Below are 16,898 nucleotides of genomic sequence, written 5' to 3'. Positions count from 1 at the left end.
CGTGTAATCCACCTCGCCCGCGTGCTCAAGGCTTGGGTGTCTGTATGCATCACGTTCCCAAATATTATACAAGGGTCGTCCGCTGTCTTACAGTGGTAACATGCAAACAGCCGCCGCATTAGTAGAATCAATAGAGTTGCATTAAAAGCCACATGTGGAAGAAAAGCCCGGCGTGGATTACGTAAATGCAAGTGGTTAATTATTTTAATAGATCAAAAAGACGGTATTGCATGTAAAACATTGATGGAAAGCAATGTATCCACTGCGGGCAGAGAAATAGAAGACCTCGTAGAATAGCGGTTCCTTACAGTTTCAAGTAAAATGTGATGAGGATTATTAAGTTCGAATTTGAAAATGACTGCCTAAAATTCATCCAAAACTACGGGCGCATAACGCGAAAGCCATTTTTAGGACTGTTAGGATTGAAAATTTAGCTAATGTCGCGAAATGATGAAATTTATTATTGGTGCATTGACAAGGAAGCTCATCACTGCTATGGGTTACGGGTGCCAGGCATTGTCATTATCAAGATAAAGTTTGATGAACATGAAGAGAAAATGATTGAGATGTATGTGTAGCAAAAGCGAGTATCACGGTTTTATGGCAGTGCATCGGCCGCATACAATGAAAATAGGATATCTGCTTTTTAAAGGTAAATCTGGCATTTTTGATGGCTCGGTAGAAAGTGTCACCGAGTTTTCAGATGCTTGCACCTACTTCTTTTTGCAAAGAAAACTTCAATATATTTCAGCGGTCCTCTTTTGTTCGTGATCATTTTTTGTGTATATGGTAAGAAAAGGTGCGCTTCTTCTGCTCCCTTGTATCTAAATATTGCTGAGTACAATAAGTTTCCAGGTTTGGTAACTGGCGATGATCACAGCATTTCAGACCGCAATAAGATGGTCGTTCTTCGCACACATCCACTCTGCGTAATAAATGGCGAGAAATCTATACGGTATGTAAAAAAATTCTTGATGCTTGTGTTTTCGGGGCAACAATGATTGATTGTCGACACAGCGAGGGCATTTGAAAATTTTATTTTATGTCGTTATTTTCGCACATGTTATAGCCGCCGATCTTGCGACTTAACATAGGAGAGAATCTTTCTGCAGATATCAATTCTCAAGCCTGTCTAATGCTTGGAGAACGTCCCCCCGGCCGCGACCACGTCTCGAAGACGCCCTGGAATGGAAGTGTACAAGGCTGGAACGAGATCAGGCACAAGGCGAAGGCGATCCCACTCTTCTTTGACTGCCCTCCACAAGACCTCTCGCGTCTGAGCTGATATCGAACGACGGGCCAGTCGGCTTTTCATGTGCCCCCACACGTTCTCAATTATGTTTAGATCTGCACCTTTTGGGGGCCATGGCAATGTTTGGATTCCCAATTCTTCAAGAGTTCGTCCAACTTTCCTGCGCATTAATGAGGAAAAAAATGCGACAGTCACAAAACACAAAGGCATGAATTAATACAGGAAAAAATTTTTTGAATGAAAATTTCACAGTGTTCTTTGTGTAGTAAGGACGTAATTCTTAGAAACGAAGTGCATAGCCAAATGGTGCGCGCTGAGATACCACGAATGTCAATCGTCTACCTTTATTTTCGGCACAAAAAAAAGGTCCTAAAGCGTGCCATTCGATTTTGAAATGACTGGGCATTTAGCTTGCTCTCACTCGCACAAAAAATGTTGCCTTATCAAAGACTGCTGTGCTACCTTTTCGTAACCATGACGCTGTTTTTTCTGGTTGCTTTTTAATAGAAAAAAGTGCGATAAGTGATCAGCTTTAACAGCCAATGCAAAGCATAGCTGGTGCATATAAAGCGCTCTGCCGGTTGAGGTTCTTCACTAGCTCAGCGTACAGCAGTGCAAGCATGGCGCGACTCGATGCTGTTAAGACGCAAAAAGTGGTAGATCTGTTTGTTGCCGGGCGCAGTCGGCGAGCAATAGCTATAGAGGTTGGGTGCTCGAAGTGCGCTGTAGACCGAATTTGTCGCTCGTTTATGGCTACACGCCGCGTAGAGGACGCACCTAGAGCAGGAAGGCCTTTGGCGACGACGGAGGACCAAGACCTGGCAATTGTTGCTGCTGTCAGCTGTGAGCCTGCTATGACTGCTCTCGAGATCAAGAGGGAGCTTGATCTCCCAGTATCTGTTTCCACCGTCAAACGCAGGCTGCATGCCGCTGGTCTGAAGAGCAGGGTGGCATGTCAAAGGCCGCGCTTGCATCAGTCGGAGAAGCGCGCCCGGTTGGAGTTTGCCAGAAAGCACTTGTCTTGGCAGCAGGAAGAGTGGGAAGAAGTCGTGTTCAGCGACGAATCGACATTTGTTACCAAATGGGACCAGCAGCGCAGGGTCTGGAGACTCCTTGGGACGAGGTAAGCCAGTTTCCGTGTAACTGAATAGATTACAAATATTGTCTCCATTAACAAGATGCGTTGGTTACGCTGCTTTGTGGAGCTCAACATCGGGAGCTTACACATGGGCTATGAGGACTGACGCATGGCAGGCTTTGCGTTTAGACCGATAAGGTTCTAACGCGCAATGATAATGTAAAATACAAAGACCTCTTTCTTCTTGCCACAACGTGATTGATTACACGTGTTGAACCTTCGCGCTCAATGCGAATTTCAACGTGAAATCGACGGTCATTTTGCAGATATGACCAGCAGTACATACAACAAGTGGCAGCTAGTGGGCGCTGCTCTATCAGCGTGTGGGGCGCCATTACCTGCCACGGACTTGGACCGCTGCATCTCATTGATGGGAACCTGACCGCGGACCAATACACTCAAATTATAGAGCAAGTCCTAGTTCCCTTTGCGCTGGAAGGCCCGTTCAAAGATGGGGTGTATATTTTCCAACAAGACAGGAGCCCTACCCACACCGCGAGGTAAGGAGAACACCTGTCGTATGTTCAGATTATAGCCTTATTTGCAGCGTGTTGAAAACTGTTGGCAACGTCTCTCTAAACACCTGCCACAAAAATAAAACAATACGAAAGGACCTTAATTTATATTCGTTCTCGGTGGTAAAGTGCAAACAGTTTTGTGTACCAAAACGAAGAAAAATGAGTTACACAACTTTTCTCATAAGCCTTGGATTCATTAAAACGTTTTATTCTTCCTAATGTAAAGCATCTTCATGCAGTCATTACTTAACGAAAGAGTGTGCTTAATTAGGGCGGGGGGGGGCTTAACGTCCCGATGCAGCTCATGTCTTTGACAGTCTCCTATGTGGAGGGCTCCGGGAACTGTGCCCAGTGGGGGGGGGGGGGTCACATGCACTCATATTTCGTATACCTGTTTATGTATGTATATACACATAATTAACGACTACCAGTCTTACGTGCTATGCTCCCACGAGACAACGTATCCGGTAATGTTAAGTCCTTACTACACAAAGAACACTGTGAAATTTTCATTCGAAAAATTTTTTCCTGTATTAATTCATGCCTTTGTGTTTTGTGACTCGCATTTTTTTCCTCATTAATGCGCAAGAAAGTTGGACGAACTCTTGAAGAATTGGGAATCCAAACATTGCCATGGCCCCCAAAAGGTGCAGACCTAAACATAATTGAGAACGTGTGGGGGCACATGAAAAGCCGACTGGCCCGTCGTTCGATATCAGCTCAGACGCGAGAGGTCTTGTGGAGGGCAGTCAAAGAAGAGTGGGATCGCCTTCGCCTTGTGCCTGATCTCGTTCCAGCCTTGTACGCTTCCATTCCAGGGCGTCTTCTAGACGTGGTCGCGGCCGGGGGGACATTCTACAAGCATTAGACAGGCTTGAGAATTGATATCTGCAGAAAGATTCTCTCCTATGTTAAGTCGCAAGATCGGCGGCTATAACATGTGCGAAAATAACGACATAAAATAAAATTTTCAAATGCCCTCGCTGTGTCGACAATCAATCATTGTTGCCCCGAAAACACAAGCATCAAGAATTTTTTTACATACCGTATAGATTTCTCGCCATTTATTACGCAGAGTGGATGTGTGCGAAGAACGACCATCTTATTGCGGTCTGAAATGCTGTGATCATCGCCAGTTACCAAACCTGGAAACTTAATATACTCAGCAATATTTAGATACAAGGGAGCAGAAGAAGCGCACCTTTTCTTACCATATACACAAAAAATGATCACGAACAAAAGAGGACCGCTGAAATATATTGAAGTTTTCTTTGCAAAAAGAAGTAGGTGCAAGCATCTGAAAACTCGGTGACACTTTCTACCGAGCCATCAAAAATGCCAGATTTACCTTTAAAAAGCAGATATCCTATTTTCATTGTATGCGGCCGATGCACTGCCATAAAACCGTGATACTCGCTTTTGCTACACATACATTCAATCATTTTCTCTTCATGTTCATCAAACTTTATCTTGATAATGACAATGCCTGGCACCCGTAACCCATAGCAGTGATGAGCTTCCTTGTCAATGCACCAATATTAAATTTCATCATTTCGCGACATTAGCTAAATTTTCAATCCTGACAGTCCTAAAAATGGCTTTCGCGTTATGCGCCCGTAGTTTTGGATGAATTTTAGGCAGTCATTTTCAAATTCGAACTTAATAATCCTCATCACATTTTACTTGAAACTGTAAGGAACCGCTATTCTACGAGGTCTTCTATTTCTCTACCCGCAGTGGATACATTGCTTTCCATCAATGTTTTACATGCAATACCGTCTTTTGATCTCTTAAAATAATTAACCACTTGCATTTACGTAAACCACGCCGGGCTTTTCTTCCACATGTGGCTTTTAATGCAACTCTATTGATTCTACTAATGCGGCGGCTGTTTGCATGTTACCACTGTAAGACAGCGGACGACCCTTGTATAATATTTGGGAACGTGATGCATACAGACACCCAAGCCTTGAGCACGCGGGCGAGGTGGATTACACGGAAGCGGGCAGCGCGTAGACGCCGTAGTGGAGGGCTCCGGAAATTTCGACCACCTGTGGTTCTTAAACGTGCTTTGACATCGCACAGTACACGGCCCTCAAGCACTTCGCCTCAACCGAAATGCAGCAACCGCCGCCGCCGAAATCCAAGCCGCGTCCTTCGCGGCGGGTTACTTGCACGAGGTGTCAACCCAACTACGATGCCAGAAAGAGGGGCGCCGTGCGCTACGCGAACGGCTGAGCGCCCACGCGCCGCAGCCGATGTCGCACACACGGGAGACGAGAAGCGAGGCGGCAGCAGCGCGGCGACGCTTCATGGAAATGGGAGCCATCTTTCGCCCTGACCGTAAGGTGCGAAACAGCTGAACGTCGCTCTTGAATTTTATCAACCGTCGGACGTGCCCGCTCGAGAACGAGGGAGAAATCTGTCGTCACAGTGCATACTCTCGCAGCGCTGGCGCGAGCGACGCGGTGCGGCTCGCAGCCGCTCCGCCGACCGGAGCCGTGGGCCGCGTATTTTTGACCGCGCTTGTACGTCGCACCTCAAAGCGACGCTGAGAGCAATGCAGCTTTCCAAGCCATCGAGAAACGCGTGGTGTTTTCCAGCGAGCGGAAAAAACGGCAATCGACCATTCTCGATTCTTCTAAGACCTAAGCTCACTTGATGTCGAAATAAATTGTTTCAAGGCAAAGCTGCACTGTTTTCATTAATTTTCGGACCTTTCCTCACTGTTGCATTTTCCCGGCTGTTACATTTTTTTCGCGGTCCGGTGAAAAACGTATGAACGGGGTTCCACTGTATTGTCCTGTGCAGCCGATTGCCCTAATTAAACCGGATTAAATGTCTCGGCTGCCGCCTTTTTTTGAACTCAACGCGGTAGGTAGGCGGAGTCCTGCCTGCTTGGGCCAAGCAGTGGCCTGCAGTATTCTGAAAGAAATAAATTTATATGTGATCTTGCAGAGGAGTACTTTGAGGCAGAGAGGAACTTGGTTCAGATTGTTGCCGTTTATTTTAGATGACAAAAAAGTGTGCAGGGATTTCATCATGACTAGGGGTGCATCTGTTTTCTTAGTCATTCTCTTTTTAACGGGGTAGTGTTAAGGCTCTCATTCTGTAGAAAATCTGGCATTGTCGGCGTTGTGAGAGAAAAATTCCTGGAGCAGCAACCAGATGGGCCACCTAGGCCACATGATCTTGTGGCACCATCACAACCTGCCCACTGTATTGTGAGCAAACTGCCGAACGTGGCAGATGGCAGTTAAACTAATGACGTTGCTCGAGAAGAGCAAGGTGGGTCGCACAAGCCCCATTAGTGGCAGCACCTGCCATAACAGGGCAGTGGCACATTGCTTAACTGCTGTACCACTGTGCCAGGAGTGGTATGAGGGCTCCCAGGGATCTGTGAATGCAAAGTCGAGAATGACCAATTCCACATACCATATAAATGCGTGTAAGGGCCGCACCCCGTATTCCCAAAGGAAATATTTGAAAAAAAAAATCCGTGTAAGGGCCGCACCCAAACTTTCCAGGAAACACGCAAGAATAGCCTTTGAAATACATGCGCACAGGAGCTTCGAGGTGCCGCCCATGGATGGCGCCCGAGGCCGCGGGTCATCATCATCATCTTTTCTTCGGCCGCGAGCTTCTGCTACTGTACTTCCGCTATCCGTATCGGCATCGGTATCGCCAGGTCTAACTTTGTTCTGTTCTGGCTGTCAAAGCATGCGTTTTTTGGTGGTTGTGTTAGCGTGGTCGCTCGGCATAGTTGTTGCTCTCGTGCGCTGTCGTTCTTCATTTTTTCATGAACTGCCTCCGAGCATTGTCACTGTTGCACGATGGGCAAGCACCTCAACAGCTACACGGCGGGCTTTAAACTGAAAGTAGTGGAGTTCGCTCTCGAACACGGCAAGTGTGCCGCGGGCAGAAAATTTGACGTGGACGAGAAGTGTGTCCGACGGTGGTGCGGACAAAGGGATGCGTTGAAGAATACCAGCTCCAAAAAGCGCGCTTTCCGAGGCAAGCCATGCAAATTTCCTGAGCTAGAAGAAGAGCTGCTATGCTATTCAATGGAAGTGCGGAACAACGGCTACGCGTTGACAACGGACATGCTGCGCGTGAGGGCACAAGCCTTTGCGCGTGCTAAAAGCATACCGCACGAGGACTTCAAGGCTAGTGCTGGCCGGGTACGAAGATTTCTGAAGAGGAAGGGCCTATCATTTCGGCGAAGGACCACGCTGTGCCAGCGGCTGCCCCCCGACTACACCGACAAGGTGCTCAGCTTTCAGAAGTATGTCATCGGTCTGCGTCGTGAGCACAACTATATATTTTCGCAGATAGCGAACGCCTACCAGACTCCCATGTGGTTCGACTGTCCCGAGAGCTGCACAGTTGAACTGAAAGGAAAGAAGAGTGTTTTCGTGCGGACAACCGGCGCGGAGCGCCAACGGTTTACTGTTATGCTGTGCGTCACTGCGGACGGGCGGAAGCTGCCCCCCTATATCATCCTCAAAAGAAAAACGATTCCTAAAGGCGTTTTCCCCAAGGGAATTGTAGTTCGCGTTCAAGAAAAGGGCTGGATGGACGATGGGCTTGTGCTCGACTGGGTAAAAAGCGTTTGGGAGAAGCGCCCAGGCGCCATGCTGGCCCGACGATCGCTCCTCGTCTTGGACAGCTTCCGCGGTCACTTGACGGGTAGGGTTAAGGAACGCCTGCGCGGTATCCGCACAGACATGGCCGTGATACTGGGCGGCCTCACCGGCATGCTGCAACCCCTGGATGTAAGCGTCAATCGGCCTTTTAAGGTTGAATTTCGAAGGCAGTATTCGGAATGGATGGCCAATGGCAATCACGACGAGACGCCGACAGGGCGGCTTAAGAGGGCACTGCTCGCGACTGTGCTTGGATGGATTTTGTCCGCGTGGAATTCCGTGTCGACCGACATTGTAACCTGGAGTTTCAAAGTGACCGGAATTTCAAACAGTTTAGACGGGACCGAAGACGACTTTCTGTGGGCTGAACATTTACCTGAACACAGCACCAGCTCGGAGTCTGAAGACTCCGTGAGTGATGCCTGAACGGTAAATAAATGCCGCGCATTCCAGATTGGTTTGCTTTCACTTGAAAAAAAAAATTTTTTTCGAAAATCGCGTGTATAGGCCGCACCCCGAAATTTGCCCCCCGAATCTGGGAAAAAAAGTGCGGCCCTTACACGCGTTTATACGGTATTTGGGCATTAACCCATTAACGCTATCATGCCATACCCTTAAAGCGGAGCTTAGCATCTGTCCTCTTCAATTTTCTTGCCCATTTCGCTTAGTTGTTCCTCTTCATTTTCATCATTTCTGCTGAGTCATTTGTGACCATTTTTTGGGTGGGCTCCTCCTGTCACCTTCCCGCCTCTCCCCTTAAAGCAGAGAAGGGGATTCCCCTCTCTACACTCTGGAACCTGCCAACCATGGCAGATAACTCTTCTGTGTAGGCAATCTTGCATATGCCGACACTGGTGGGTGCTCACAATGGGGGCTACTAATGATAATGCATTAAAATGCATCCTTTACCAATGAGTATCGACCAACTCACCTCCATCCACCTGAAGCCTCTGCCCATCAGTAGCCCATGCAGCAGTGATGAAAAGAAGTGATGGCGAAATTAAATCGAAAGATGCAGTGGGAAGGCAATCGGTATAGAAGCGAAACATACGACCATTACTGCTAATGCAGATTTGTTGCATCGCATCGCACGATCGTCTGTGCATTTTTTCTTCTGTGTTCTTGAAAGCAGTAGTAATTGAGCAGTGTGCTGTGTTGCAGGTGGATTTCCGAATGACCCATCGGACTTTGAGTGGGTGTAGCCTTGACTCGAAGTCTATCGTGGTCACACCTCCAGTGAAGTTCAAGCTGTCTGTCGGTAAGATTCCGTACTCTTACTAAGCAGATCTTGCATGCCTGACTCAGTATTTTGTCACCTGATCAGTGCAGATGAATCCGACTTTCATTAGGTATTCTTTCATGGTGCAGGATCTCATTTTGACACTGCTTGTACATATCTGGCAGGCATTTGTGTTTCATCAATACAAAGCACACAGTATCTAATGCGTGCACTATTTGGTGTATTGAAAAAGTCACGTTGATGCGAAGAGAGGGGAAATGTAATTGGCGCAGCCAATGGTGACCTGCCACGGTGGCTCAGTGGTTAGGGCGCTCCGCTACCCGGGTTAGAACCTGTGCAGCCGTAGCCAGGGTTAGACCTCCACCCCATCTCTTCCTTTCTCTTCTTTGAGTCCTCCTCTATCCCTTCCCTTATGGGGTGGTTCTGGTGTCCATGGAGATATGGGAGACAGTTACTGTGCCATTTTCTTTCCTCAAAAACCAATTTAACCATTTTTTTTTTCATTGGTGATGTGGAGCAGCAAGCTTGTGAAATTAGATGCGCCATTAAGGATGCAACTGGTCCTAAACAAAAAATTGGCAGTGACTTAGCTCCACTATGCCGGGATATATGTAGCGGGAGGTACGTTTCCCTGGTCGAGCTTGTTGTTGGCACTATATGTTTAGCAATGAGAGACATGTCCGCTTGAAATGTCTGGGTCGCAGATGCACTTTTGGAAACTCGCATGGTGTGATCAGTCACACGACGGGCCTTCACATCCTCTTCAATTGGTTGCCGTTGACTGACGCCTTCCATAGGCTCCATCTCGGCGGCTATGCGGCATCTATTACGCTCGGGAGTCTGGCGTTTTCGTTTGGCAAGGCATTCCTCTCTCTGTTCGGGCGTCTCTGCTGCTCTCTTCGCTTTCTTGCGCTCATGCTCTCTTTGTTGAGTAGCCAACTGCCAGGGGACAACCTCAGGATCGGAAGAGGTAATGTTCTCTTCTCTATACCACCGTTTAGCAGCGGCTGGACTCTCCTTCTGTGCATCCATATCAAGCGTTGTGATACAGCTGCCGATTACATCTCCATTTTTTATATGCAGTGCTGCGCATGCGACGACGCGTGGTTCGGGTGATGAACATGGTGTGACGTCGTACCAAACGGAGGCGAGCGGCGAGGTGTGACGTCAAGCCAGATGGCGCTGCGAGCGCGCAAAGCACAGTAACCGTCTCACATATCTCGGTGGACACCCGAACCACGCCGTAAAGGAAAGAATAAAGGAGGGAGGGAAATGATGAAACGTAGCACACCCACTCCTCCTCCCTGGTTGCCATGGTAACGGCGCATGCGCACAACTGGCCTCTCGCATGTACCGCGAAATGCTCCACTCGTAGCGTAGTGTAGCTCCTACTACAGAAATGATCACTGAGAGGAGAACTCTTTGTCCTGCAGTGGATACAACTTGCTTAATGATGATGATGCTGATGAGAACTCAAGACATAAATGAAGCACTAGTGGCCTTTAAGAGGTACCAAAAGCTCCTTGTTAATCCTGCAAGATGCTTTCTCATAGCCTGTATACTTTACGGAATACTTTGTAGGGAGGTTTCTTTGACATTGCCAGTTCCTACTAGCAGGTTAAACGCAGTTTAAACATTGTCTTTTTCCCTAAAACACATGTTTAGTCAAGATAGGCGTCAAATGTTGGTAAACCCATGCAGTGTTTCTTCTGAGTTGTTTTTTTCCATCTTACACCTGCAGCAAGTTAATGCCTTAAATTTCATTCTATAGTCAGATGTAACTCAAAAACAAAGCGGCAAATGCCTCTCAGAGGAGGCCATTCAGCCTGTTGTGGTGACCGATTTTCATGATATCGCAATCAATTTATGGTTAATCCTCTGTAACGTTGGCAGAACCATGCTCTTACGTTTTTTGCATGACCGCGCAAAAGGAAACATGCCAGCTGGGAAATGTAGTAACTGAATATACCGCACAGAATAATTTTGTATTGTTGACTGCTGCTTTTTTTGTTTATTTCCTGTATGTGCGGCTGGCTTCTCTTGGTGGCTCTAGCAGTTGTTCTGTGTGCGATGGTTCTCCATCAGCCTGAGCAGCTGTTGGTAGAAGGAAGCGCATCTGTGCTGTTTTCGCACCTGTCGCCTTGATCCTGCACGTTGCTCATCTAGAGAGTCTAGAAACTGCATCTTTAAGCTACAGCAGACAAGAAAAAAGCGGATGACGATAACAAAACCTTTGGGGTGAAACAGTGCAACCAGTGTTGCCTGTGAGCTGTCTGTGGCAGCATAGCTTCATTTTAGCGCTTGCATTTGCATTAGTTGCAGTGGCAATGGAACTTTGCCGTTAGCCACAGTGCTCTGGAAGCCACTGAACATGGTGGTGGTTCATTGCTGATGGAGGGTAGAGTCCCACTTTGACCATGTGCCGCGTGGTAAACATAGCCTGTCAAAGCGCTGGCACAGGGTAAGGCACTAGTGCGAGGTGGCATTCATGAAGTAATACGTGGGACTGCTGCAACTACTATTCTGATGTAACAGCCGAGCTTGTATTTCATGTGTTTCTACGTGAGCTAGTCCAAGACTGGCTCATGAAAGTGTAGCTGTCAGAAAAATGCAGCACCCGGAAACACAACAGCAGGGTTCAGCTGTATTATTGTTTCATGCATTATTACAGAGAAGGAAATATGCAACCTAGAATTCAGTGTCACCGAACTCGGTATGTCAATAATGTCAAGGCTTGGGTCTGTTGGTTCATATTTCCAAGCTGTAGTGCATCAAAGATAAGAGACGAACAGCAAGGCGAACATACACAGTGCTGTGTGCATTCGCCTTGTTCTTCGTTCCTTGTCTTTGATGCGCTACAGCTTGGAAATCAGTAGGCAGGGTTCCAAAGAAAAAAGGATGAAATGTGTTTCATAGTGCCTTTTTGCATTTGCTCTTCGTCATTGGTGAAGCCCCGTGACGGCAAGTAGGTGGCATCACTTGAGAGCATGACAAAAGGGCAGGAAACACAAAATGCAATGGAGTCATTATAACAACTAAGAAAGCTCTGCTCAAGGAAGGGCGTTTTCACATGTTGGCATGAAACTATAAATGATGTAATGGCGGGGTTGATTGATTTATTGGTTTTTATTTCCAAACAGTGATTACAGAGGCATGATTGCACTTACATGTGGATCCCTAGCTAAAGGCTAGTTGGGATCCATGCAGAGAATTTCCTTTCATAGTTAAATGCAGCTATCAACAGTGTGCCTTCTGTGCTCATGTGGTTCAGGGGGACTTGGACGTGAAAAGTGGATTTTTTAAATTCTGCGAGTAGAGTAATGATGTTCTGCCTGAAGGAGATGCTGTAAATACTGAGTCCTCACTTGTCACTTTTGATAAGATTATCGCTGCTTATTTTCGAGAAGTAATATAAGGCGTCTTAGTGACTCGTGAAAAAATAAATAAAAACGCCTTCCTTTCCATTGCAGATTATGAGGTGCAGTCGCAGGAGTACCGAATATGGAACAAGTTTGGCGAAGTCCCCTTTGCTACCTCGGCAACAACTGCTGATTGATCTCAAAACATACGACTAGTTCTGTTTGTGTATAGTAAATAAATCTCTGCATTCACGTGCAGTCTGTTGCTAATGGTGTGCGGAACGTTTCTTGCTCCGGTATTGACTAGCCACTGGCTGTGGCAGAAAAGCTATTTGCAGAGGTTGCTATGCATTTCTGCCTGTGCAAATTTTGGTGAGTTGGGCACTTCATTTGTTACATCACTGAAATGGAACTGCAAGAAACGACAGGGACAATGAAAAAAGAGCACAGGAAGTGCTCACTCACTACTTTTTCGTGAGCCAGCATGTGTGCTGTGGCCAGAAAAATTAGACAAAATTTGCACAGAACAAACAGATATGAGTGCTGGGCATAGCTGGCCATGTGCGAATACATTTTTTGAAATAAATTCTTACAAAGATTCTTTTGGTCAGGCAGTGTACTGAAAAGCTGAGCAATGCAAGAATTTCCCCTCACAGTGCGAGGCTCTAAATTTGTAGCCATGAGTTTAGGGTCTGGTACTGTGCTGCTTATTATTTTCATTTTTCGTGGGTCCCATTTCTTCAGTTTTGAAAATGTTTGATGATGCTGTCATAATATAGAGAAAAAATAAAGGTTTGCTTCCCTGTGCTGTGAAAAATCCTTCACTATGGCAGCACGGCCTGTTTTGGAGGCAGAAATTAGGTATACATGCAGTATAATCCACTTAAATCGGTAGCAGCTATAATGATATATCACTTATAACGATCAAATTCTTTAGACATCAATTCTTCTATTGCCCCTATGTAAAAATAAACCGTATATAGTGATACAATTATTGGCTAAATAACGGATACAGCGATAGGATACTGGCCGCCCATAAGATGTTTATGATCAAAATTTGTCTGAAACTTTGATAGAAGTAAAATACTTTGAAGTGAATGATGTAAAAACTGCAAACGGACCCGCAGGGTGAAATCTGTGGAGCGTTGCCTATGGCCTTGGGAACCAGGCGCTATCGCAGTCGCTGGAGGAAGGAGCTTGCTTGGCCACCGCGGCGCAAAGCTGTTTTAGCTTTTCTCGCGGGTTCCCTGTTTCATGTTGTCCGCAGTGCAGACTTTGGCAGCGTGCCAAGATGCTGTGCACAGATAACATCGCTGGATGTTTATCTTTTGATGGGAGCTGGGGAGGGGGCGCGGGTGGCTCCCTCAGAGAACTTGGCAGAGCGCCAAGACACTGTGTGGCCTTTACAGGAGTGTGGGCCGCGGTGGCTTCGTATTTGGTAATACTTACATGCATTGCAGAATATGTGTGTGTGTTCTTTTTGCTTCTTTTTTTTGGTTCAGATATAATGATAACCGGTTATAACAATCAGATTCTCCGGTTTTCTCAATATCGTTATACCTCAAGTGGATTGCACTGTAGCGCTAAAAACTTCTCAGAATAATACAGCACATCTTTCCTTCACGCTTCTGCCATGTGGTGTCTCAGTCGCAGTATAGGGAAAAGGAGCTCTGTAAAACTGCTTGGCAGGTGCAAAACACCTGCGATGCTTTGCAGTCGAGATGGGGATAGAGTGCTGCTGTGCCAAGCTGCTGTTTGCCAAGTGTTTGCTGAGATCAGGCTTACAATAGGTTTTGATTGTTCCATCCAGCTTCTGTTCCTAGGATGGGCCGTGCTGCCATGGTAGAGGGTTTTATGGCTCCAGCACCTATTGTGGCCATTCCCCTCATTTAGCTGTTGTGTGTTTGTGTGAAGCCTGCTTTGTGGCAGGCTGCCCCAACGGGCTATGGGCAACCTGATCAGGGGTGCTACTGCATTTCATACATAGCAGGCAATGCTGCCAAATGCTGCAGCTGTTAGCACAGGCAAAGTCCGTGCCCAAAAGTAGTTCTCCCTACAGCCAAAATGAACGCAAGCATATTTTGTTGTGACAGGTCTTAAGTGCGATCTCCTGACTTCATTTTACTTATTGCCACATTTTCGTTCTCCAACTCATCAAGGCTTCAAGAAGTAAGAATGACTTTTGCTGTCTGGTACACGGCAGGTAGGATGCATCGTCCTTAATCCATCCGCGCCTTAAAAGTAACTCGTACTCAGTGAAAATTACAGCTGGAGGGTTCAAGTTCTTAGTGCCTCACAGCTTCGACCGTGATTTTCAGGGCTACCGCTCCGTTTAATACCACTCTTTGCTTTTGTCCAAGCACTCGCTGAGGCTTTGAGAAGGATGAACGATACGTGGCGGAACAGTATGGTTTGCGGATGCACTACTTCTGCAGCCTCCACTGCGTTGCCTGTTATGTACGAAAAGGAGTATACACACTCACACTCTGCGCACACACACACACACTGGGCAGGTTGTGATGATGTCGCAAGGTCATGTAACCTAGGTGGCAGGTCGACAATAAACAATGCAAAAAAATGGAACACAGTGCTAGTGCTCCTAGTTCGGATTTAGCTTAATTGGCCGCCATATTGTTTGCTCTGCAGGGAAGCTGGCTTTCACAGTTTTGCAGGAAGGGTTATGATGTATAGAGAAGGCCTTTGACATGGGCAATGTCGCTGCCATTGGTGCTATGGGCCATGCTCACAGATCATGCTTGCAGCTGTCATGAGACACATCTCATATTCCTACCTGGGAAAAAGAAACGCGATGCTGGCTGGCATGAACAGTTGTGGACAAAAGTTGATAAGGACACTGAGGACAAATCGACGTTAGCCTGTGCCCATAGGATACCACATTTTATTTACAAAATACCTCTAGCTCTCACCGAAAACGGAGCTTTATAAGCTAGAAAAGGCCAAAAAACGAATACAGGCATCGCTATTTTACAAAATACCTCTAGCTCTCACCGAAAACGGAGCTTTATAAGCTAGAAAAGGCCAAAAAACGAATACAGGCGTCGCTATCACTAGCCGATTTTGCAACTAAAAATCGCATGCATTGACACCAATTTTCCGCCATCGATTCCAGAGGCTACATTGCACTGCAGTTCACTTCTAAAGGGTGGCAACCCGTCCTTTTCTGCAAGAACAACGCGAGTTTGAATCGACTGACGGGAAGATTTCTAAATACAATTTTCTGTGGGATAAATGCATCTTTTACTGCCAAACATCAACGCACCCAGAAAGGGCCAGAGGATCACTTTTGACGGAGAGGACAATGTCTGCACGAAGTTCTCCTCAGTGCCCCTTTAAGGTAGATGGCTATAGAAAAAACAATATTCTTTGTTGTTTTACAAACTTGTAAGTTGGCATTTGTTTCGTCGGATTCATTTTCCTGGCTTGTCAGGGAACTTAATTGCCTGACCTTGCAGAAAAGTTTTTTTTTCTCGTGAACCTGCATCCTGTAAAATTTTGTCCATGAGAGTATACTTTCTCAAAGCATACAGATGCCCGGAACAAACTTCCATTTATCTGCGCGTGCAAGCTTGGTGGGTTTAAGAAGTAGTATAAAGCGGCAGTTCGTGCCAGTGCTAGGATAAAAGTCGATGTTCCATCAAGCTCTGAAGCAGAATGTATGTTGCTTGTAGGGACCACAGTACACACCTTGAAATACCATAAAAGCGATGAATTTTACCGTCGTGCCGTGGAGTGAATGCATTGTATCGTCACTGCTAGGATGTGTCCTGTTTCACATGATCACTAACATGCATGCTATCCTTTTTTCCACAGAGTTGCCATACCACTTCACTATGAAACTCATTCTGTTCCACACAACTATGGAACATAAGTATGGTAATTTTGTTGCTGTAGGGCATACCGTAGTGCTTTAGTACGTTCTCGTAATGGAGTGGTACAGTACACATTACGGCAACAAAGTAAGCATACACATGTTCCGTACTTTCACGGGATTTCTTGCAGTGAATGTTCAAGGTGCTTTCATGACCATTGTGAAGGAGGTCATGAAGAAACCATGATGGATGCAAGGAAAACACGACTGCAAAGGTAAAAAGTTAAAAACTGAAGACTATACTAGGATCAAATTTTTATCGATAAACTCTGTTATGAAAGCGACCCTTGTGTTATGAAGGCAACTCTTTAGGCTTTCTTCAATGGATCGTTTCAATGCGTTACCAGCCAAATGTCCGTTATATCAGAGTTTGACACACTAAAGTTAGTTATATTCGAGGTGGTATACTTACGCTCGTGAGATCCCACCTCAACACACTAAGTTCATTACAACTGAGGATCAGACATGAAAGTCTGAGGTGGCATACTTAAGTTCAGTATATCTGACGCAGCGTGAAAGTTCGTTTATCCAAAGTTAACACACGAAAAGTTCTTATATCCAAGGTGGCACACTTATATTCGGATACAGCTCGAGAAGGCAGTGGCAGATATCCCTCAAAGAAGACCTTCCAGCCTATTAATAGCGCCTACCAATTGCTGGGACGTTGTGGTTAATGTCATTTCACTGAGGCTGCTGCCAACTAACTGAGAGGTCACACTAGGGGATTAACCGCGACCTCATGTCAAACGGTCTATTGACTTGAAGGCCCTCTTTGAGGGGTATTTGCTGCTGCTTTCTTGATTTGTATTTGAGTGTAGGTTTGTTATATCCGAGTTTACTGCATGGATGCTGGTTG

At 46.2% G+C, this 16,898-nt stretch overlaps 1 protein-coding gene across 4 annotated transcripts in view; it reads left to right on the top strand.

Moving 5' to 3' along the window:
- Positions 1-16,237, top strand: part of LOC144132396 (AP-5 complex subunit mu-1-like) — a 106,703-nt gene extending 90,466 nt beyond the window's left edge. For 3 of the 4 annotated variants that reach the window (XM_077664775.1, XM_077664780.1, XM_077664779.1), the window contains 2 exons: positions 8,716-8,812; positions 12,265-12,423. In XM_077664775.1, coding sequence (XP_077520901.1) covers positions 8,716-8,812; positions 12,265-12,350 — 183 coding nt within the window. In that variant the 3' untranslated portion in view covers positions 12,351-12,423. Of the gene's footprint in view, positions 1-8,715; positions 8,813-12,264; positions 12,424-16,173 lie in introns of those variants that run through there. The other variant, XM_077664778.1, reaches the window with a different exon arrangement.
- Positions 16,238-16,898: the final 661 nt, after the last annotated feature.

This window comes from Amblyomma americanum, chromosome 5 (genome assembly GCF_052857255.1).
Source record: "Amblyomma americanum isolate KBUSLIRL-KWMA chromosome 5, ASM5285725v1, whole genome shotgun sequence".
Lineage (NCBI taxonomy): Eukaryota > Metazoa > Arthropoda > Arachnida > Ixodida > Ixodidae > Amblyomma > Amblyomma americanum.
This window is presented reverse-complemented; position numbering and strand designations above follow the sequence as displayed.